The 25,894-nt window shown below is 35.5% G+C and overlaps 1 protein-coding gene across 1 annotated transcript in view; it reads right to left on the bottom strand.

Annotated features, from left to right (window-relative positions):
- Positions 1 to 3,873: 3,873 nt before the first annotated feature.
- LOC125674965 (uncharacterized) overlaps positions 3,874 to 25,894 on the bottom strand; it is a 32,264-nt gene continuing 10,243 nt past the window's right edge. Inside the window, exons 5-19 of the mRNA XM_056158222.1 lie at positions 21,507 to 21,622; positions 18,437 to 18,641; positions 17,112 to 17,190; positions 15,343 to 15,518; positions 15,016 to 15,091; positions 14,442 to 14,585; positions 14,043 to 14,139; positions 12,766 to 12,973; positions 11,441 to 11,555; positions 9,706 to 9,853; positions 8,525 to 8,669; positions 8,091 to 8,227; positions 7,676 to 7,829; positions 7,294 to 7,434; positions 3,874 to 4,426 (exon numbers count right to left, since the gene is read on the bottom strand). Of these exons, the coding sequence (XP_056014197.1) occupies positions 4,007 to 4,426; positions 7,294 to 7,434; positions 7,676 to 7,829; positions 8,091 to 8,227; positions 8,525 to 8,669; positions 9,706 to 9,853; positions 11,441 to 11,555; positions 12,766 to 12,973; positions 14,043 to 14,139; positions 14,442 to 14,585; positions 15,016 to 15,091; positions 15,343 to 15,518; positions 17,112 to 17,190; positions 18,437 to 18,641; positions 21,507 to 21,622 (2,361 nt within the window). The 3' untranslated portion in view covers positions 3,874 to 4,006. The remainder of the gene's footprint in view (positions 4,427 to 7,293; positions 7,435 to 7,675; positions 7,830 to 8,090; positions 8,228 to 8,524; positions 8,670 to 9,705; positions 9,854 to 11,440; positions 11,556 to 12,765; positions 12,974 to 14,042; positions 14,140 to 14,441; positions 14,586 to 15,015; positions 15,092 to 15,342; positions 15,519 to 17,111; positions 17,191 to 18,436; positions 18,642 to 21,506; positions 21,623 to 25,894) is intronic.

Raw genomic sequence — 25,894 nt, 5'->3', positions numbered from 1 at the left:
TCATTTTGGTAATAAAGGTAACATTGTTCACTAATTCTGTGTACTAAGAAGAGTATACATATGTATTGAGTGATGTGAAACTTTAGGAAGGATTAAGCCCCATACTTTCAATCCCTACCCTTTTATTCAATTATAGTCGAAGTCCTAAAACATTCACGTTCCATTTATGTGGTGTGGATTAATTAAGGTATTTCAAAGTGTGAAATGGAAAGAGTCTATTTCCAATGAATCATGCAATGACAATGGACAAATCATATAAATTTCAACATGGCTTAATTAACACTTAGAACTGTGCATAGATAAATCGGATTTGTAGATACATTACATGAAACCACAGGCAATCATATCGCTTGGGTTCAAATTTACTATCATTACATCGCTTGGGTTCCAATTTACTATTAAAGAATACCCTTTAATGGTAAATTCGAACCCAAGAGATATAATTGCCTGTGCATAAAATAAAACTAATGTCTCTATTACAGACCAGCCAGATGTTGTAGAGGGTACAAATGGGACGCCCAAACAGAGAGCTGTGTTGGTAAATATTGTATAGATGGATGTTTTGTTTGTTCATTGTTAAAGATCATATTGTAATCATTAACATTCCTTGAATAAATCATACACTGTCAACCATAGGTCTAAATAAGTACCATATACACTCACCAAACTAAGTCACTTGCGCATAAAAAAGGGTTACATCATAGATACAGATCTTCTGATGCAAAATACCTATCTCTAGATGACGTTAGGCTTTTAACTTTCTAAATCCTTTATTTTTATTATAGTACTTGATTTTCTGACTTTTTGAATTATTTAAAAAAAGATATTATGCAAACCTTAACTTGAAACCGTTTCAAACTAATTGTGTATTTGACGTGTACTTTTACAAGATCCTTTATCACAATTTAACAGACTATGCCAAAAATATCGAATGTCCATTATTGTTTCACTCATATAATGAAGTTGTACCCTTAACTGATTATTTTACTGAGATAAATTGAAAGTTATACACAGTGAATTCTTCGCTTTTTCATTATATTGAATAAATTTCATGCCAAAATGTGTGAAAAGCTTATTTACGGTGGGTAGTGTACATGCAGGTTGCCAGTATCCCCATTATGGACTGCTTTGTCAGTATGTGTGTAATTGTACTGAGGCCAACTGCAACAGGTTTGACGGTTGTAGACCAACACCTATCACTACAGGTAATATCAGTCATCATTCATAATCAGATGCATGCTGTCCCTTGTATCCGTATTATTGCAGTATAATTTGGAAATATGGCCCGTGTTACTTCAGCTTGTCCTATAGGTACATGTATTACATGTAGGATGATATTAAGAGAAATCTTCGTCGTAAAGGATGAGAAACGCTTCGCTCTGTCAAATCTTTATGACAAAGATTTCTCCTTATTTACCATTACTGTCATCCACGTATTGCTCATGAAAAGTCTTGACGCAGAGCATTAAGATTCAGAATAGTGACTATTTCTTTTGTTTAGAATCACACGTAATGAGTGAGTTTCTTTATGATATGACAAATGCGATCCTTCACTTAACGAAAAAGTTGTAATTGTTATTATCTAATTTATATATATATATAAAAAAACACCACAGAAATCTTTATTAGTTAAAATGTACCTTTAGGGGATAAGTGTCTACGATTTAGGGTAGATGGGGATGGTCAATTGAATAGCACAGTTGGTAGTTGGTTTTTAAAACACCTTTGCTATTTATGCAAATTATTACGTTCTACAATAAATTAATACCGTAAACGCAAGACAGTAATTCCCTCAAAAATATTCAATGTGCCTATCTGATATCAAAAGTACATGTGTGTTGATATTGCTGGTGGGGGTTGGGGATTCAAACTCTCCACTTGAATCAAACCTATAAAACTCGGGTACAATTAAGAATGTTGTTCTGGTGTAGTTAATGGATGATAGGAACATTATAGAGCCAAATTAACATAAACTCAAACCTAATTAAAGATATCTTTAATTATTTAAAGATATCATCAATTCATTTGATATATGCAACAATTCATTTTATCTCTTCAAATAGATGTTGATATCTTCAATTTTGAATTGTTGCGTGCATTAATTGAATTGTTTATAGCATCAATTCTTCTGCTGAATTGCATCTTCGCTAGTCAAGGGTTTCCGGTCAACTCCGCTCCCCGTCGTGGACCAAAAACCCTTGGCTAGCGAGGATGGCTGAATTGATGAGCGCTATATAATCGAATTGTTGCTCTCCTCAAATGAATTGACGTATCAACAATCGAATTTATGCGCGCTACAACTGAATTGAAGAAAGAAATAATTAAATTAATGCGCGCATCAATTCAATAAATGTGCACGAGTTCTTTTTGATTGATCTATGTTTAAAGATATCTTCAATTCAACTTATCCACATTCAGATCATCGTCGAAACCCACGGGTTTTCCCAGAATGTAATGTAACGGAGAGAAAACCCGTGGGTTCCAACGATGCACTTGGATTATATCTCTTTAATTGAATTACAATACGTGTATCAATTTCTTATTTATAAAAAAGCGTTGTGAATAATTAACGATATCTTCATTTGAATTAAAGAGATCATCACCGAGCTCCAAATTAAATTTGCGAGCAATGATTCCATCATCTTGATGCGCGCATCACTTGAATTGACGACAGCAATAACTGAATTGATGCGCACATCTAATCAATAATTGCTCTCATCAATTCATTTAACATGCGCATCAAATAAATTTTTGCTCTCATTGATTGAATCTAATTGAATTGATGCGCTCATCAATTCACCTCATCAGAGCAATAATTGATTGGATGTGTGCAAGATTTTAATTATTGCGCACAATAATTGAATTGATACATTCTAATAATTAAAGATACCTTCATTTATTTCAGTTTATGTTAATTTGGCGCTCCACAGAACATGTATTTTTCCAGGATGCAGATGATTTACATGTATAATATTCACTAAGGACATACATACATGTACATGTACCTACAGTTGCATCTATATACATGTAGGTTGTGCGTGTGTTTAAATAAAATGATGCTGATTATTTTATAAATAGCTTTTCCTTTGAATTACTATTGATAAATTGCACAAGGGATCATTTTCCAATATATATTTATTAAAGAGACTAAAAACATAGAGGCACTTACATATAGATCATGTTACTGTAACACTTTATGTTTGATGTCTGTTCAGAGTGCAATGTATGTCTTATAGCTCATGAAATATCTATTTCAAAATTAATATATGACATATTCAGTGTATTACTTTGAATCTTAGCCATGGGTGGTTTCCTTTCTACAGAGTCCACTCTAACAACGGGTTCACACACTTCAGTGAACCACGACAATACAACAGAAGGGCAGGATTCCACAACAAGACAAGGAAGTCTGGCCTCCACAAGACAAGGAAGTTTCGGTTCCACAACAAGACAAGGAAGTCTGGGTTCAACAACAAGACAAGGAAGTTTCGGTTCCACAACAAGACAAGGAAGTCTGGGTTCAACAACAAGACAAGGAAGTTTCGATTCCACAACAAGACAAGGAAGTAAAGGTTCCAGATTCTTCACAAACAGGACACTAATAATAACTCTCGTTTCCCTTTCCATTTTGGTATTTTTGTTGATGCTGGCCTACGTGTTGATTCGAGTTTCAGATACTGTGAACACACAACTGCGAGGAAGGATTTCAGAACAGGAAACTGCCACGCCAAATCAATACGAGGAAATAGAGCTCAATGGAATGACTCAATTATCCTAAAAGATTGCTGCTCTTTATAATTAGTGTACATTGTATTTTTATATTGATTGATTTTGAGAAATATGGGAGACTTCAGAACAAGTAGAAGCGAGTACTCCAGTAAGAAAGAAACGTTTTATTGACAATGTTGTCAGCATACAGACTATAAAATACAAACATTCTGTATCATATACAATATTAAAAAAACACTACAATCTACAGCCATGAAGTCTCTAATTTTATCATATGTTATCTTTTCTCGGAATAAGGTTGCAATTTAAAGTGAGTTGACATCATCCACAATGAGGAGCTACCACCTACAAAGGCTAATGCCCAGCAAGTCCAACTGCTGCCGTACAGCAACATAGCAACATTTAGCGGCAATAAAAACACAACCACGGGCTCGGGCAGCAACACCACGGACTTCCATAATATGCCCCACAACACATAATAAATAGGGGTGCTGCCGAGTACTAGAAACATCTCTAAACACGACCTGACGAATGTCCATGAACTTGAATGCCAGAGGTCACTGTGACATATTGACGAGAGGACTAACACTGCTATGGAGGTCAGTTTGGTAGGGGCTGTGTGGTTGGCGTCCTTGAGGTTGTAAAATATCTTCATGTCCTTTTGTAAGCACATTAAAATTACACTGGATCCACAACACTAGAATAGAAAAGCATGAAGTAATGAATCTATTTACATCATTATCGCTTCAGTTATAAAAGTTTCTTCCTGCAATCCATACCGGAGATGTCTGTTAAAAAATACAAGCCCTTCTTTCCCCATAATAACACCTACTTGTAGATAATGTGATGACTTTTTGACAATAAGATCAATAATGGTCATCTACCGGTTATGATTAGGTCTATGAAGTTTACTGTTCTGAATCTACGGATCTTGAAGCATCTTACTGCACCAGTAGAATCCTGAACGAACGCTGAATAGTTTGGAACAGGATGCTCTTGATTGGGGATACCAATGCTGAACATACTTTAAATGGAATAGTTCTTTTCAAGTACAGGACAAATGTTGAGAGAAATTAAACACTTTTGCCTTAATACAAGTAGTGATTGATTTAAGTACTAATTAAGAAAAAAAAAAAAAAAAAAACATTTTGAATATTGTACAAGAATGTTTAATGTTTCGAGTTTTCTTAAAGGATATCAAAATTTATAAGTTTTGTGAAAGCATATTCTATATTAATGTATTACTGAAATATGAAATAGAGGAACAACTATTTCTTACATAAGGCCCATGGGCCACAGTGCTCCCCTGAATCACCTTGGCCTTGCTGTTGTTTAGCTGTTGTGATTCTTAGAATTTTATTTCAATCTTAATTTCCATGAAAAATTTTGACCCCATATTGTGGTCCCAACCTAAGCCAAGGGGTCAGGACATAACTGAAGTTGAATTCACACAACAAGGGGATGCCTCAAAATGACGAACACGACCTTGCTGTTCTGGAGAAAATCAAGGTCAAAGATCATGGTATGAAATGGATTTTGCCATATGAAATTAATCTACAAAATATGAAAGCACTACCTAGGTTCAGGAGACATTTAATAGGTTAAATTTTGAAAGCAGGTCGAACTACAAGGTTAAGGAAACTTAGGTAATGAAAAAGTTTTGTCACAAGGGATGTATATATAAAATATGAGAATCCTATCTCTAGCCATTAAAAAGTTCTGAGTAAGGTTAAAGATTTGAAATATGGGTAAAACTAAAAAAAAGATGTAAGATAACAAACAGTGATCAATCTCATAACTCCTATTAGCAATACAAAATAGAGAGTTGGGCAAACACGGACCCCAGGATATACAATGTACCAGAGGTGAGATCAGGTGCCTAGGAGAAGTAAGCATCCCCTGCTGACCGCTCACACCTGCCGTAAGCCCTATATCTTGATCAAGTAAACAGAGTTATCTGTTGTCAAAATCAGTGTGCCAAGAACGGCCTAACAATCGGTATGAAAAAAGTTAGACAGCATTTAACCCAATGATAGGTTGTATTGGTAAACTAGATCATTATAATGACCATTGAATTTGCGAAATGCTGACTTTAAACGAGACTGATGAAACCCCTGCACCATCATCTTGTTTGTCAATAGCCTGCCTCAATTTAAAAACTGACCATATGCAGAACAAACTCTTGCGTATCAAATCAGTTGAGATATATAAACACCATCTTCACATGTAAAACTGATTCCCCTATTGTGGACCCATCCTCCTTAAGAGAGGCATAATTTGAACAAACTTGAATCTGCAAATACCAAGCTTGCATATTAACATGACTAAGAACACTTATCATGTCTTGAGAAGAGGATATCAAAATATTTTCCCTATATATTCGCATGTATAACTTTGATCCCCTATCGTGGGTTCACTCTACCCTCAGGGACCATGATTTGAACATGAATCTACTCCATGTCAAGAAGTTTTCATGAAAATTTCAATTTTTCTGGCCCAGTGGTTCTTGAAGAGATTTTTAAAGATTTTCCCTATATATTCACATGTAAAACTTTGATCCCCATATTGTGGACCCACCATACCCCCGTGGGCCATGATTTTAACAAACTTGAATCTGCAATATGTTGGGAAGCTTTCATGTAAATTTCAGCTTTTCTGGCCAAGTGGTTCTTGAGAAGATTTTTAAATGACCTCACCCTATTTTTGCCTTTTCTTAATTATCTTAAGAGTTTGAGTAAAATGCTTTAGAATGCAACTGGAACAATTCCTGACTAAAAATGGAATAGTAGCAGAATGATTCAGGTGGTATTGTAAGAGGCTTCAGGGTCAGAGGTTATCAGTCACACAAACACTAGCATAACCACAGAACACATAACCTTTAACTATTTCACCAGAAAATGACGAGGAGTCGGTCACTAAACATGACTAGATATTAGAATGCCCAAATATTAGTAACTGGTACATCAATTTATATGGTAGAAAACCATGTGACACATGATTCATTTACTTCTAATGATTGGCCTGCCAATGAAATTTAACAACTATCAGGTAATGGGTTCTTTTGTTATCTCTCAAAGACTATATCAACGACTAGTCATGATCAGTCTTTCAATTATTTGATTACTATGGACATGAAGTATTGTATATGCTAAGAGAACAGTTAATGTAGGGTGACTATTCCTTAAACTTCTGAAATGGTACATAAAGCACTCTGGCTACATGCAAGAGAACCATGAAAAAGTTCTGACAAAGAAACGCAGTACTGACAAAGAAAACTTTGGTGTCTAAATAACTTCTTTGTCTAAATACTGTAACAGTTATTGTATGATCAGTACGAGACTAGAAAGATTACCAGAATTTCAGTATAACCACCCGTTACGCATGCAATTACAACACTCACCCATATATCATAAAGCAGCCCTGTGTAATTACAACACTCACTCATATATCATAAAGCAGCCCTGTGTAATTACAACACTCACCCATATATCATAAAGCAGCCCTGTGTAATTACAACACTCACCCATATATCATAAAGCAGCCCTGTGTAATTACAACACTCACCCATATATCATAAAGCAGCCCTGTGGCGGGCCCCAGCAAGCACAGGAACAAGAAGGCGGTGATGGTGGTGAGATTGCCTACCAATGGCAGATACGGGATCTCCTTGTCATCCTTCTCATGCAGTGGGATGTATTCAGCATTCTGAATGAGAATGAAAACAACTTTATAATGCACGGTTCTTGTCTGGAATTTATAAACACTAATTGCCACCTGCTAATCTGAATGTTTTGTGACGATGTGGACTAAAACTTCACGTGAGTCAATTTACAAGCATTAGCGCAATACAGTCTGAACTGCATTAGACATTTGCCCCCTTTTAATGTATAGTACTTCAGGATCTTACCCTAGAGACAACTTAATGTATAGTACTTCAGTATCTTACCCTAGAGACAACTATTTTGGTGCATATGCTTATGATGAGATTGGCTGCAAGGAATAATTTCCAAGATGGTAAGGTCAAAATGGGTTGCTTGCGTTCCTTGGTAACCAAGTCAACAATCAATGATAGCACACTGAGGACAACCACCAGCATGCACCTGAAATCAGCAAATATTGTCACAATTATAACTCATCCAAAGTTATAAAAATACTTTACACTTCAAAAATTAAGTTCTCCCCGAATTAAACTTGTACATTCTAACGAGAAATCTGTGGCCCTTAGCACTTACAAATTACAATTTTGACTCCGTTGAGTGAGATACTTTTTAAGCACTGCATTTTGGGATTGCCAATTGTTTTCACACTGGTGTATGATTTTAACTTGAATTACAAAGTTACAGAATACTTGTAACACTTACACGGTAAGAATATTTTTCTCAAACTTGCAACCAAGATGTTCAGATTTAGAGAAAGCAAAGAGAGCACACACAAGACACATGGAGACCAGTCCAAACAAGATGAGGTTAACAATTGGTGCCTGGTCCTCAGGATACAACTGTAAAGACACAAAGATTACATCAAAATCAAACTTCTGCCGAAAATAAGATCAAGTATTGAAACCTTTGTTTCACATTAACGACAATTTTGTTCTCCTAATTTCCTTTGACTCACCACTTAAAATTGTGATTCTTGATCACCCGTGACTTACATCAATATTTCAAGTTTTGAAAGACATACAGAACAGTATTAACCTCAGAGGAATGTCAGCTAGATTGATTGAAAATCAACCATCAAAAAGCTTTTCTGTAATGAACTATAAGGATTAAAAATCTTCTCCACGAAAAAAACGTACAAAGAGAGCGGCCCTGAGCCCAGGCGTGATTCCCACCAACACAGAGGCCACCACAATGTGGGGGAAGGTCTTGATAGTGTCTGCATACATAATGATAATCATACACATGATGCTGATCACCTCACATAACTGAAACAGGCCAGTCCTGTAAAAACATACCAAAGATTAATTGTGGTTTTATGCCATTTGGCGTTATTTCAACCATTTTACGATGGTCGTGCCAAAGATATCAAACATACATCATGTAAATTAACCATTTTGTGTACAGAAAACATTACCATAACCTAGATTTGGAAACAAGAAAACGTTATTATAACATTCAATTTTAGACATCTACTTTCTGTTCTTTATCTTCCCTGTAGAGCACTTAATACATTGGTTTATGTCTGCCATATCAGTAAATTGTGCACCAGCATAATCCTTCTGACAAATTGGAGTGCACCTTTACCTCGTAAATCAATGGTGAAAGTGATAACTGCAATGTGGTCATGTACAATGTATGTGTATACACCAATATGTCAGTAAAATTCAGAGAGCCATCAATCTGATAGAAACCAGATCTTTGATCCGCTCCAATATTCTGATGTCGCTAATACATCATGATTGTATAGGGTCACATCTGCATGCACTTTGGTGACCTAAGGTTATCCAATCAAATGCTTCTACAAGAACCATTCAAACCTTTTCTTACATGTTGAATCAAGCAGTTACGGTTCCTTTGGAAGTCATTATCCGGAAAACACTACAGGATTTTGCCAGCGATTTGATTGGTTTATCTAAAGTTCAGTCTGATGTGACCCTATACTGTCTTTGTATTAGTGACATCAGAACATTGGAGCAGATCAGAGATCTGGTTTAATCAGATTGGTAAGTAATGCACAGCTTAAATATCTCTGTCTTACAAAATGAATATTCTTATACATACATTGTCAGTGATATGAATATTCTTATACATACATTGTCAGTGATATGAATATTCTTATACATACATTGTCAGTGATATGAATATTCCTATACATATATTGTCAGTGATATGAATATTCCTATACATACATTTTCAGTGATATGAATATTCTTATACATATATTGTCAGTGATATGAATATTCCTATACATACATTGTCAGTGATATGAATATTCCTATACATACATTGTCAGTGATATGAATATTCTTATACATACATTGTCAGTGATACATCTGGTTGAAACAAGATAACTATCACTCCTGTAACCACCCCTAGAATTCCTAGTTGTTTGACCTTGACCTCAGATGGCAGGTGAAGGACACATGTTGCTATAATCAGCATACCACAGATGATGAAACACATTCCTATAAATAGAAATAACAGAAACACTTTTTAAAAAAACAAAAAAACCCAACTAAAATACAACTAAAATACAAACAAAAAATCCCCCCAAAGTTGGTAATGGCCAATATCTAAGATTTTCAAAAGTAGGTAAAATCCCAAGCTCATAGTGAAAAAAACTTTGGTACCCCAAGAACGGTCTTATCACAAGGAATACATATGTGAAATATCAAAGTCATATCACTAACCATTCAAAAGTTATGAGCAAGGTTAAAGTTTTTGCAAACAAATAGATAAACAGACAGATCAAAGACTATATATATAGGCCCCTCAATCTCCAATTATGGGAGCATAAAAACACTCCAGTATCTGTATCTCACTTTTGTAAAATTCACTCCTCTAACCACAAAACTAAGATTCATTTCCTACAGACAGCCAATAATAGGAGACAATCTAAATTATGATTAGCAAAGAAATTGTATATAATTATCACCCTTACAAGATGTCTGCTTTTTCACTTCATTTGTCACTTTCTTTGATGCTGTAACAGACAAATGATGTTTATTTCACTCCACAGCAGTCTTTGACAAGACCTTTCTTTAGGTACCAAAGTTTTTTACTTTGAGAGTACACACAAGGAAAGATAACTGCTGATATGATTAGATAAAATGCTTGAGTATTCCCAATAAAAATTCCAAATAAAAATGTTGCCTTTTTCAATTCATTTTTTAAAATTTAAAGATGGAACATTTTCAAATCTCTGGAGAAATTCACTACAAGTTTTACATGATCTGCAAGTTTCATACAATCAGTGTTGATTTTTTCTGAGTATTGATGCATGATCTCAACCCTGTGTGTTTTTGTTGGTCATTTGATTCTTATAGAATGTTTACATTACTTCAGATGAGCCACTCTAGCAAAATCAGTATGATTACTTTTACCTATTTATCACTAATTCAAATCCAATGGAGAATAGCACTCACATTTTTACTTTCTTGTGAATCAAAGACAGATGCTGAATGACGATTTCACCCATCAATTACATAGTGTAAGTACATAATGTAAGTACATAGTGTAAGTACATAGTATAATAGACATAGAATACTTTACACAGGTTAGATACCAGAAGGAGATAATCTATTTGCTATGACGATGTTTTAAAGCAAGAAATCAAACAGAGGAGCAAGTGTGTTGAAGAATGGCTAGCTCATCCTCCCATGTTATAATTTGTCTATATTTGCTCTGGTTACTGTTTGTTTCAATCAGTCTAGATCCCACCTCTGGTATATCTAGGGGTCCACTCTATTCTCTATTTTGTATTACTTATAGGAGTTATGAGATTGATCACGGTTCGTTATCTTCACCTTTATAGAAGTTATGAGATTGATCACTGCTTTTCAGAAACCCACGCTGGCCAGAGGTGAGAGGCCTTGTGATTTTGAGCGTGATGCTCTAACCACTTGGCCACGGAGGCCCTTTATAGGAGTTATGAGATTGATCACTGTTTGTTATCTTCACCTTTATAGGAGTTATGAGATCGATCACTGTTCGTTACCTTCACCTTGAAAAGAAGATGCGACTATTACGTGTATATGTGATGTGGTTCTTACCCATCGCATCGGCAGCACTCGCCTGGACTTTGAACAGGTACGAGCCCAGAATAAACAGGGCGGGGTTGGCGTTCAGTAATACTGAGATACACATCAGGATCACATTGACAGCCAACTGAAACAAACCAAGAATTACATCTAACATTAAGCTTTCTGGTACTCAATATACCTCACAGGATCTTACATATATAAACTAAAGGTTAATTCACCTTTTTTATGATAGAATCAGACCATCAATTAAATGCTCTTTGAAATATATATATTTGGCATATGAAAAAACAAAGAAGTATATTTCCATTAAAGCTGCCTATAAACCTGAACATTTTGACATGATGAAAATGAAAGTTGATATAACCACAGTATTTATGTTCATTGTCCATGAATCAATTTTCCATAATTTATCACACCCACTAAATGCAGTACATTTATCACATCTGATTAACGCAATACATTCATCCAACCCATTAAACGTAATACATTTATCCAACCCACTACACACAATACATTCATCCAACCCACTACACACAATACATTCATCCAACCCATTAAATACAATACATTTATCCAACCCACTACACACAATACATTCATCCAACCCATTAAATACAATACATTTATCCAACCCACTACACGCAATACATTCATCCAACCCATTAAATACAATACATTTATCCAACCCACTACACGCAATACATTCATCCAACCCATTAAATACAATACATTTATCCAACCCACTAAATGCAATACATTTATCCAACCCACTACACGCAATACATTCATCCAACCCATTAAATACAATACATTTATCCAACCCACTAAACGCAATACATTTATCCAACCCACTACACACAATACATTCATCCAACCTTCTAAACACAATACAACACACCCAATGAACACAACTTATAGCATCAACTAAATACAATACATTTATAACACCCATGTATCATAATCCTGAGTATTTTCTGCCAATTATCACAGCAGAAATCTCTAGGAATTATTACATGTATCAAATCCTTTCAAATATTTAAAACCCCTGGCTGTTTCTACATATTGTGCAGCAATTTTTAAAAGTGACGAATGATAAGTACATTTACATGTAATGACCGTAGCAGCTGTTCACAATAAATGTTCATCTCATTTGCTAAGGTAGAATAATGTACCCTTCCTGAGTACTCATAAACAATCAAAGTTTAAATTGAATATAGTCAACTCAATATAACTACATATATATATATGGAAGACTGCTATGGACTTATATATGGAAGACTGCTATGGAAAGTTTCTCCTTGCAGTTTCATGTATTCGCTGAAGTTTTGACAAACCTGTTTCTTCGATATATCTACTGGAACTTCCAGGAGAAGCATCTTGATCATCATGAAGATAAAGAAGAACATGGTGAGAATGCTGGTATAGGGCAAGTCTCGTGCCTCTTTGGTGAAGATCACCATGGCAACCAGTGCCGATTTTGTGATGTGGGCAGACATGCAAGCACAGGACAAGTTGACAGGCAGCCTTCGAGCGATCTGTAATCTGTAACAGACATTTACAATAGTTGTTTACACAGCAATCTGTAACACACATTTACAACAGTTGTTTACTCGGCAATCTATAACACACATTTACAATAGCTGTTTATTCAGCAATTTGATTTTTTCAAGATGATAAATGTACACTGCAAATCATTTCAGGTTACAGAGAGATTAGAAATTGAAAATCTCTTTACTTCTAATTTCACAATTTCAAGGTGCACATTCTGGTGTGTTTCATTGATTTACTAATTCCCAAATGTGAAGTAGAAGAAGCCTTGACTTACCTCTGGAGAGCGTATGAGATGTGAAGCAGAAGTAGCCATGTTAGGTAGCCGGTCAATTCGAATCCCGGTTAATTTCCATACTTGCACAACAACCTCTAGATGTGAACTAATATCCCCACAAATATTTTAGCTAAATATTTTAAATAATATATCATCCCAGTGCCTTTAAATAATAATTATTCAAATAGCTAAACTCACGACAATGCAGCTTTCATTAGTCTGGTCCGGTCTCCATCCCTGCCACACGAGTGTTAATAAGGACTTTTGTAGCATTTTCATGAATCAAGAGTTTATTTTACCTTTAGAAAAACTATTTTTTAATTTCTATAAATTATTCGTATTGATGATAAATGAAGAGCGAATACATAACATATAACGAATTTTATGAATAGATACCAACAACAACAGGGTTCGAATTGACCGGCTACCTAACATGGCTACGTCAACAAACGAAATCATTTAAAGCTGGGAGTTTTGGGGTCGTATGGGGCTTTAATGAATATTTGAAGGTATGTTTAGACACAAGTACAGTAGGAAAATATGTTAAGAATTTTTTTATATTAAATTTATGAGACAGCAACTCAAGAATACAACGATATAAGGCCTCAACCGTGCACAGCTTTTTGTGCGCCGTAAATCGAAGGTTTTTATAAGGGGTGGATCTGTAGCTCTCTGTTATGTCAAAATATTTTTAAGAGAGCTACAGTTCTGCAGCTAAAGCAGAAGAAGCCTTGACTTAGGTCTGGAGAGCGTATGAGATGTGAAGTAGAAGAAGCCTTGACTTACCTCTGGAGAGCGTACGACGCAGCAATGCCAGTGACCATGAACAGGGGCCAGCTGTACAGACCCGAGTCAAACAGGATCACCTCACACTTGATAAAAACTGAAATGAAATCCAATCAATGGCAACTGAAACGAGGTTTTAAAACAAAGACAAATTTCACATCAGCTCCCTCACAAGAATGATTTGTCAGACTCCCACTCTGTTGATCCTTAGAATATCAAAAATTCTTCAAAATGAGGATTATACATTTTTCAATTCAGCATCACTAGGTTTGGTGTGCAAGTTTTATCGCTTAAGAATAATTCTTTGTTCGTACAGAAATGTGCAGTAATTACTGTGTCCCTAATCTTTTACATGTATACTATAGTTCCATTTCTGTTATGGTGTGGTTTGACACCTACCTATGGTCTGCAGAACAACTAGGAAACTGAAGCTTGCTTGAGATCCATGTGTAGATAGGTGGGCTGCCGTCAGACACAGTACGGAATTAGCTATCATCAGGCAGAAAATGGCCTTCAGAGATATCCCAAACATAAACGTATAAGTAACTTTCTGTTAAGGTGTCATATACTTATAATGTGTGAATAAAGCCATTCAATGGTTTAATATATGCACAGATTTTCCCAATTTTTTCTTCAATCTCAAGAGTATCTAGGAATCAAATTATCTTGTAATTACATCTCAGATTGTTGTTATGCCATATGGCCCTGCGGTCCATGGTTGGAAGAAACTAAAATTTCTATTAGATGCCTACGATTATCTATTACTATTACACAATATCATGTAGACTGCAGTATCATAGAACAGCATGAACAGCATCTACGTCTCGACTTCTTTCATTCTTGAATCAGTGGTGTGACCCTCTATTGTGTCTATCAATACTTGCATGAATGGCTCACTAAGACAAATATGAAAGAAAGGCGTTGTTGAAATTTCCATGTGAATAAGAATGATTTTCTTCAGATAAAGGATATGAAAGTTTCCATGGCAATTTGATTGCCCACACCAATGAGAGCACCACGGCCACTACAAAGAATACTGTAGAAACAAACTGAAAAAGACATCAAACAGCAAATTAAAGGATTCATTCCCATAGTAAGAGTACTTTAAAATTTTGTATTCAAATAAAGTAACTAAAGTTCAGTTGCACATACTATGAAAATATGTCATTTATCAATGCTATATATACGTGTGTTTTTCTGTGTATTCCCAAACTCAAAAGTGTGTCCTTAGTCCAACAAATTGTTGCATTTGTATTCCTTTTTAAGTTCTAAACTAAGGACATGATTTTTTTTCTCTGACCTTGAGTTTTTTATAGCTGAGCAGTGTCCCATACACCGCATACACTCCCACTGCAAAGGGCAGCCATGACAGGAAGTGTGATGTCACTCCTAACTCTAGGAACACTGGGTAGGACAGGAAGGCAGACACGCCCCCACACAGACTGCGTAACTGTATCACAAGGCTGTACTGAAATCCTGTCAAACATACCATGACATGAGCAAAACTTAATTTACATTACAAGTGGATGCTTGCATATCACTTTACAAATTACATCCTTAGAGTTCTTGACAGAATATTTTAAAAGATTGTTTCTATATACATGTATTCCTATGTAAAACAATGAGATTCTCTTGCAGCCATCAAGGCCATGGAGTTCATGGTTCATTGGTTTGATCTATTTTGTCTCTTCTAAGCAAGTTGTGGTGTTTTGGTTCAGTGCCCAGGGTTCCAAATTACAACTCACCCACTCGCATTGACGACTATACTTCGCTTATGGGCACCCAAATTACGTTCTCGTTGCCCACTTGGCGACCGTAATTGTCTGATCAACATTCTTCTTTCCGACCGACCGCCGCGGTGGACGAGAGGTTAGAGCATTCGCCTCACATGCAGAAGGCAAGGGTTTGAATCCCGGCTGCGACAGACTTAAGTTGTTAAAACAGGTAGTGACAGTTCCATTGCCAAACGCTCGGCATCAGGTGTGAATGTCACGGGTCCTCGGAGATGACCTTAAAAACGGATGACCCGTGTCACAGTAGATGTGGCACGCTAAAGAACCCTCACTGATCAATGGCCTTTAGCGCCGAGCATAGGCCTAAATTTGAAGCTCTTCACCGGTCTTGGTGACGACTCCATATGAGTGAAAAATTCTCGAGCGAGACGTTAAGCAAGATACAATCAATCAATCTTTCTGACCGATCTGAGTCCTAATATAAACAAAGTTCAATTTCCGGTTGAGATTTTGCCACTTTGTGAGACATTCCTGGTGTATAAGGTATCAAACCTTCCAAAATGTAAACCAGAAGAAGTTGAACAACGCAAGGGTTACTTCAAACGAAGAGAAAGCGTCTGTTTTTTCAAAGTAGAAAGAAGGGAGAATATGGCTCGATGACAGCGAAAAGGGGGTGCCATGTGCTGTGTGTACAAAACATGACACAAAAGGTCCAATTGTTATAACAGCTTGCCCAAGTTATAAACTTGACAGCATTGTAAAGCTGAGAACTTTCGAAATCACATAGAAAATCTGAAGAAGCGTGTGTTGAAGTCAGATACCACGAAGATCATTAAGTCCATAAACTCTGATGTTTTTGCTAGGTTAACAAAATGAGAGTGGAAATGAGAGAGGGAAAGGAGAGAGAGAAGTGTTTGAAACAATTACAGAAATGGAAACAGAATTTGAATATTGATATTTTAATTTTTTAATTAAATTGCAGTCTGACCTAGTGTTTCTTTTTTATTGTAAAAAAACCCAACATTTTATTAAATTTCATATGTGTGGGCTACTAAAATTTCATGTGGACTAAAAAGATTTCTTCTTTAGGGGCCCACTTGGTATTTTGTCAAAGTTGGAACCCTGAGTGCCTTAGGAGAAAATGTTCTCAATATCCCACTCTTTTTCACTTTTCTTAATTATCTCCCCATGCAAAAAGAAAACCCTTTAGTTATACAAACTTGAATTCCCTTTACTAAACTTAAGGATACTTTGGTAGACATTGATGCAATGGTTCCAACAAATGTGAAGTTTACTGATAACAGACGTCCAGACAGACATAAGCCCATTCACTTACCCAGGACCTCCACAATGTGTCTGATACTCATCAACGTGGTTAAAAATACAGCCAAACACAACAGGAAGACCAACTCACACTGAAAGTCAAAGTAACAATTACAGCATTGATATGTATCAATTAAGCAAACAGTTTCACAATGTATCAGTTATTTTCATTACTTTATGTTACCTTAACAAACAAATTCCATGCATTTTGTTGCAAACAGTAATCTTATAAACTATCAACAGAAATAGCATGACTGTGTTCATGGAAATGAAAAAAGTTGAATGCTAAAAAGTAAGGCCAAGCCCTGTAGTTAAAAATTTGAACTTGACATATGACCTAGATCTTAACCAGGTGTGTAGCTTTGTCTTTGACATTTCTGTCCAAATGTGAAGTCTCTATGTTAATCAATGTGAAGTCTCTATGTTAATCAATTCAACACTTAACTTCTGTCTGATTCATAATAGTAAAATTAAAATAATGGTCTTCTCAGAATCCCTACTGAATGTCATAATGCAGGCATTTTTATCCATATTAAAACATCCCCCAGTAAGTTTGCTCTATATAAAATTCCCAGTAAGCTTGCTCTGTATAAAATTCCCAGTAAGCTTGCTCTATATAAAATCCCCAGTAAGCTTGCTCTGTATAAAATTCCCAGTAAGCTTGCTCTGTATAAAATTCCCAGTAAGTTTGCTCTACCGGTATATAAAATTCCCAGCAAGCATCTCTATAAAATCCCCAGTAAGCTTACTCTATAAAATTCCCAGTACATATGTAAGCTTGCTCTGTAAGAACCGCATAACAACGCATGTCAATGACATTCTCCAATAAGGTCCTGAAAGTCATCAAAACATTATCTGAGCCCTGTATCGTCAGCTGATCTCTGTGAGTTTAACCTTATAATGACCACATGATACTTGATATATGAGCTCACAAATACCAACAAAGAGCTTTCTGTGTAAAGCACTAAGACCAAACAATATGCATCTTAAATCAAAAATCTTATGAATGAGATTAAAACTTAGAAACACTATAGTTTCCTTATATCTCATCTTTCACAGATGTTTTGAAGTAGTATAAAGAATATCCATGGTTAAAGGAATTTGAATACCTACTTATGACCTTGTGATGTATATTTCTTTGAAAGGCAGAAAGAAATTTCTTTTGCCTTAGTCATAATTAAATGTTTTTCTGATAGGGCCACTGACCTTAGGGAAATGAATTTCTTGAAAAATTCTTTAAAAAATTGATTTTTAAATCAACAAATGACTTAGTAGCTGGTTTCTCAGAGTACAATCATGGAAAGTATATTTCACAAAATGAAACTCTATGATACATACAAAAAACCCGAACTGAATGACTCCATCGATCCCTCTCTGATAAAGACCAATGAGGAGCTGAATGAAAACAGGAAGTAAACAAAATCCAGCTGCCATGACAGCGATCACTCTGTTGTTCAGAATACTGACATCATCTTTGTGGTCCTTCAGGTTATGTTTAAAAGAAGAGGATGCTGGGGTCATGAAAACTTGGAATAAAACAAACCTGAAATTAAAAAAACACATTAATACAGAGCTTTGCAGGAAATCACACATCAACTTAAATATGAAATAAGGAAACTCTCGTTAACTTAAAGTCCAAGGGACTGTTAAAAAACTTTGAGATATCAAGAGTTGAAGTTTTTAAGAGTTGGCTAAATCTAGAAATTGGCAATACAAATTTCATACCTAATTCAGTGCTAAAACTAATTATCTTAATCACATACATATGTAATTAACACCTACAGTGACCAGGAAGGCTATCAGCAATGAAGTGCCACATGAATAAATGAACACACTGCCCATGCAAGCTATATAATTTTTCCAAGTAAAGTCCACTCAGAATTAATTATCCACTTCATTAACAGCTGAAATACACAACAAACTGGAGTTTGAAGAGTGAAATATAATCATATGCATACTATTTGTCCCAGATTTTCCTTCAGGAGATCGAAAATGTAAGAGATCAGGAATAAATTTCCTTAGTTATATATAGAAGAAGATTGGACTTGGATTTCACTTTGAAAGATCAACAACATTGAGAGTTTGAAGTTTAAGCCATCGAGAGTCAACTGTATTCATAGAATCTTGTTGGTCATAAACTGGCATTACTTAAGATTCAAAAGAAAATGCTTCTGGATTTTCACATTAAAAAGAAGATCTATCAAAGTTTAACTGAAGCAACATGACCAGCCATGTGTGTAAATTCAGAATCGTATTTTAGTTTACAGTAAAAATGTATTCACGTTTTAGCTTCTCAAAAGTTCTGACAATCCTGTAAACTAAAACTCTGTGTGATGTGTAGTATGTGAAGACAACACAACATAAAGAATTACAAAAAAAAAATTCATGTACATGTACCACATCAAAAATAAGACAAAGTTTCTTGAATATTCGGATATTCATAGCTGAATAAGCTCATTGAACATGTGAAATGTAACACCTATGAGACAACACTGAATAATGCCGAATAGCGTTTCATGTCATCCTGGAAATGTCTTCCAATTGTTAATCAGGACAAATTTTGTTACATTGTCAAGAAAGTGCACTATTTGTTTATTTAGAATTTTTGTATGATAAACCAAAGAGATGAAATAAAGTGAGCTAGCTCACTTACCCCACACCACTACAATGAATGACAATGCTACACATAATGAATGAAAATGCTACACGCAATGAATGATAATGCTATACACAATGAATGACAATGCTACACACAATGAATGACAATGCAACACACAATGAATGACAATGTTACACACAATGAATGACAATGCTACACACAATGAATGACAATGTTACACACAATGACAATGCTACACACAATGAATGACAATGTTACACACAATGACAATGCTACACACAATGAATGACAATGCTACACACAATGAATGACAATGCAACACACAATGAATGGCAATGCTATACACAATGAATGACAATGCTGCACGCAATGAATGACAATGCTATACACAATGAATGACAATGCTGCACACAATGAATGACAATGCTATACACAATGAATGACAATGCTACACACAATGAATGGCAATGCTATACACAATGAATGACAATGCTGCACACAATGAATGACAATGCTACATAATGAATGACAATGCTACATAATGAATGACAATGCTACACATAATGAATGACAATGCTACACACAATGAATGACAATGCTACACACAATGAATGGCAATGCTATACACAATGAATGACAATGCTGCACACAATGAATGACAATGCTACACACAATGAATGACAATGCTACACACAGTGAATGACAATGCTACACACAATGAATGACAATGCTACAGATAATGAATGACAATGCTACACGCAATGAATGGCAATGCTACACATAATGAATGACAATGCTACACACAATGAATGACAATGCTACACACAGTGAATGACAATGCTACACACAATGAATGGCAATGCTACAGATAATGAATGACAATGCTACACACAATGAATGACAATGCTATGCATAAATACATCATAATTCTTATGCCTCTGTGCTTCACTGTACTATTTAGATGACGCTACTCAAATGATACATAATGTTATTTAGAAATGTAAATTGTGTACAAGATTAAAACAGAAATAATTCAATTACAAGTACATATTGCTTAAAAACTGGTTTCACGCAAGTTGCACAAAATAATATACTTTGGCCAAACTTCTATACTCAAAAGGTATATAGCACCCAGCAAAAAATCAAATCAGAATTTCTGAGAATCTCATGAATGTGCATATCTATTCAGTATGCCCTTATTGAATACAAACTAACACGATATTCTGTTCAGCAGTTTCAGAGTTGTGCTGACAAACATTTTTAATTTTGGCCAAACTTCTAAATTCAAAGAGGCATAACACTCAGAAAAAACCCCATAAAATCAGAATTTCCTGCAAATATCCAAATTCTTATTAAATACAAAGATTCATGAAATCCTGTCAAGCAATTTCTGAGGAGTTGTACTGACAAGAACAGGACTGATGGAGGCCATATTTCACATAACTCCAAGAAAAAATATCACATCAGAATTTCCTGCGAGTGTGCACATCAGCACCATATCAACTACAGAGTTTCCTAAAATTCTACTCTATAATTTCAGAGGAGTTGCGCTGACAAGAACAGGACTGACGGACTGACTAATGGGTCAAAAACATTAAACCCTCCACAACTCGTTGTATGGGGTATAACAGAAATAGCCAGTCATGTCACCTTTAATATCACATTCTAGGGTCTGCCGAAATATACACCATTCATTAAAGGTTTAAAGCATTGAATCTGGAACCATGATTCTACTGTTCTGATGCTCTTGTTTATCTACAGGTACACAAATCACGACAACCAACTCACCCTATAAACAGCAAAACAAACGGAACATATTTAAGAGGGATAAATGTTGCAGTAGCCCAGGTCATGAGGCATGCTGAGAGAGATGGGTACGCCGAGAAAAGGATCGCCTCAAGAAACTGAAAGTAGACAATCGTATGACATTTGTATACAGTTATTTGTATTGCTTCAATTATTGGTTGACCTACATGTACAAAGTGAAAGTTGCTTGTAATACATTTATACATGTTTATTACTTCAGATTCAACATAAAGTTATTGAATGAATCAAAACCTGTAGACAATTGTATTACATTTATATACATCTTTATTGCTTCAAAATCAGTATGTTATTGGATTAATTGGTACCTAGAAACTGAAAGTAGACACCTGTCTTCTATTCATATATGCTTACTGATTTAGTATCATTTTATCATATGAAATAGAACACAATTTTTATGATTAAAATATTTACAATTAATATTTCCCATGTGTTTGTTTCATGCATATTCTTCCAAATATTAAATGTTTCAAAACAAATATGAAGCCTTCTGTACAATTCCTCCTCTGAGATCACCCTAAACTCTTACCACAGAGATTAGTATAAATCTTACCACAGAGATTAGTATAAATCTTACCACAGAGATTAGTATCAATCTTACCACAGAGATTAGTATAAATCTTACCACACAGATTGGTATAAATCTTACCACAGAGATTAGTATAAATCTTACCACACAGATTAGTATCAATCTTACCACAGAGATTAGTATCAATCTTACCACACATATTAGTATAAATCTTACCACAGAGATTAGTATCAATCTTACCACACAGATTAGTATAAATTTTACCACAGAGATTAGTATAAATCTTACCACAGAGATTAGTATAAATCTTACCACAGAGATTAAACAAGGTATTAAATTATTACATAATAATTATATTCCCCATAAAGCAATTAAATTTTGATTTCAGCCGTAGTGCATGTTAGTTAGTAAATAAGTACATTAATTTACAAATGTTCTTGCAGAGTGAGGCACTAACTCAGGGTAGTAAGTCTTCATTTCAAGAAAAAAAATTTTTTTAACTGTTTTACACCTAACACCATTTTACACTTGATAAACTTTGGGTGTAATCTTATTAATGGAATGTTCTCAGTGTTTATTTGTTTTTGTTTATTATTTTATTGTTTTCAAGTTGTGTTTCATTGTCTGTTAGCCTACTGTAATGTTGGGATATGGGGGTTCATTTTTCTGTTTGTGTTTTTATGTGACGTCACAGAGGGGTTAGTGCCATGCCAGGAATGGCACTAACCCTTAGTGCCATGCCTGGCATGGCACTAACCCTTAGTGCCATGCCTGGCATGGCACTAACCCTTAGTGCGCATGTCAGTAACCCTTAGTGCCATGCCTGGCATGGCACTAACCCCATCGCTTTGTTCCAAGTATTACCGCGATTCAAACTGCATTTCTCAGTTGTTGTAACAGAAAACAGCAATTTCCACAATTGATCATACATCCAGCCCCGTAAGATCTGCAATAGCTCGATATACAAGCTTGGCCTGCCCTCGCACTTCGCAACGTGCACTTGTCTCGGTTATGAGCAAACCGTCGCATAGAGGACGAATAAACATACCTACACTTCTTCATCTCTTCAACTGCGACCATTTGCAACGATTTATAAGAGGCAATGCGACGTTCAAATTCTACAAGGACCAGTACGCCGCAATGTAAACACTCTCTCGATCTGGTATGGCCGCCGCGACCTCGCCTGCTGCAGACTATCTATTTAGCGACGTCACAAATTTAATTCTGACGTAACGTACACTGATTCCCGTACTTTGGTAATATAACGTAGGAAATATCAACACATTAAAATGTTGCGAATTTTAAAGTCATTTATTCACCATTAAGTTCTCCTATATCATGGTAAACACATATCACGGGTGCATATCCCATGGTATTACGGATCAGCGAGAATAATGGATCGAAATCATTAGAGTTTCTTGATCCGCCCCTTGATTTAGGCCCGACTTAAAAGCTCAAATTTAGTGTGCAAAGTCTTCAACTTGGAAGCCAGTGTGACGTGTCGTTGATTGTTACGTCATGGTGAACCATCCCTGTATCTTACAAAAGTTTGATAAGATAAATGCTGGCCGAGTTAGAAGGTGCCCCCCCCCCTTTTTTTTTTAACAGAACATGGTATATGTATGCGACTGTACGCTGATCCTCTTTGTTATCGTGTATATACAATTATGATGTATCATACAGGCCGCATCATATTTAATGACGATTGGATTAGCTGATAAAACAGTGATTCATGATCACAATTCAGTCATCACCGATGTCTACATAACTCGGTAATTCTTCAATTTTCCAAGCATCGCATGTATTGTTTTTTATAATAATAAGTCTACTATTTTTTATAATTTGGTATTGATCGCATGTATTGTATATTTATTTTAATGATTTTATTATGTTTAGATCTAGATATTAATTTATAGAGATTTTTTAAAAAGCGTATTTCATTATATAGGTCTACATGCAATATAAAGTTAGCTTATTTCTATGTATATTCATGAAATCTAATTCTGTGTCATTCTATGGTATTAAGTTATATGACCGCAAGAAGAAACGGGCCAACAAGTACATTTTTGAAGAATTTGGCTTGAAGATGGAGTTCACCTCAATGATCACGGGAATCGCCTGTTTTATCACAGCATTCTATCAGCCCTTCGACTGATCCTGGGAAGTGAAGGTCCTAGGGAGACTCGTGTGTCTGAATGGCATCTAACCTGTGCTGCAGACTATCAAGATCCAGTCAAAACGGCCTTTTTCAAGGCCACCAATAATTTAGAAAAGACACCACTATTACAACTTGCAAGAAATGTAATAAATTGCAAATGTATAATGATACATCGAAGCATACACGAATCTATATTATGTATTTATGGGGAAGTAAAGCTGGTTTATAAGAAATTTTGAGGGAAATATTAATGTGAAGACGCCTTTAATGTATAACCAAGATTTCCTTATAACTCAAACTCGGCTAAGTTTCTTTTCTTAGCGCGAGCCTGCCCATTACATCGGGTCACAATATTTAGTAAGTGATAGATTTACTGGAACTTTAGTGGGGAGTGGGTGCAACTTTATTGCCCCCCCCCCCCCCCCCCCCCCCCCCCCCCCCCCGCACTAGATTTTACAGAAGTTATGGGGTTTGAAATATATCTCCTATTTAAGCCCAATTAAAATCTAATCTAATCAAAATCAGATCCTAAGATTTACGCTCACAATCGCTACCATACGCAGAGTATTCGGTGCGGATCTAAGAAGTCTGATTTTAAATAGATTGATTAAAATTAATTGATTGATTATCATCCCATCCCGCCCGCCCCTCAAAAAAGAGCCTCGCAAAAATTACGATTTCCAACAAACTTGCTTCCCAGTGACTTGAGTGAATGATTCAAAGTCACAGAATGTTGGTTTTACATCTTCTACCAAGGATTCTTTGAATGTTAACTTGATTAACACATTGTGTGATGCCTTTTGTCATGATTTTTTCCCCCGGGAAATAAAAATTAAAAAAATAAAATTCTCCCATCCGCCCAATATTTTTTGTGACAATGGTTGATAATTTACTAATTAGTTGAATTTGGCCTCATCATTCATTTGTTATATTTTCTTTCATTTGTAATTCAGAAAGAAAAAATAATGCTAATAAAATTGATAAAACATTGAAGATAACAATACCCAGGATGTAAGAATTACACAATAGAATAGTTACTTTTGCTGTTTCACGGGTAAAGCATGCGCCGATCGATGTCTGGGGTGTTGAAGCAGACAGGAAGTGTTATGTAATAGATATACACATACCTGTGAACGTTTTTTTTTCTGTCAGTAATAGAAATGTTTCTGAACATGAATCGAAGATGAACATGAATCTGACACGAATATGAAACTGATGCATCCGATCCCGATTGGAAAGAAAATTATGAATATGAACATTGAATATAGTAAAAAGAAGATAGTTTACCTGGAGACCGCCAACAACTCAACAGTACGAAGTGAATTATTTTTTAAATATGCAGCTGCCATGAATAATAAATTTGTAAATGCAAGTTACTTAATTATTCATAAAGTAATTTGTAAACAGCGGGAAATGTACAGTTAACGTTAGTTACTACAATATTTAAAACATAACCTGGGGTCTAAATTTAGTGGGTGAGGGAATTTCATGGTTTTATATGGGGAAAAAATGCATTGATTGTAATTTTTAAAATATTTTACTATTTAAATAAAATATTTGTGAGATACAAAATATGTTAAACACAGCATAGATATCCGGAAAGGGGAGGGGGGCACACACCCCATCCCCCTTTTTGAAATTCAATAAAAATGATGATATGCAGGT

The sequence above is a fragment of the Ostrea edulis genome, chromosome 3, assembly GCF_947568905.1.
Source record: "Ostrea edulis chromosome 3, xbOstEdul1.1, whole genome shotgun sequence".
Lineage (NCBI taxonomy): Eukaryota > Metazoa > Mollusca > Bivalvia > Ostreida > Ostreidae > Ostrea > Ostrea edulis.
The sequence above is the reverse complement of the archived record's forward strand: the minus strand, read 5'-3'. Positions and strand labels throughout refer to the sequence as shown.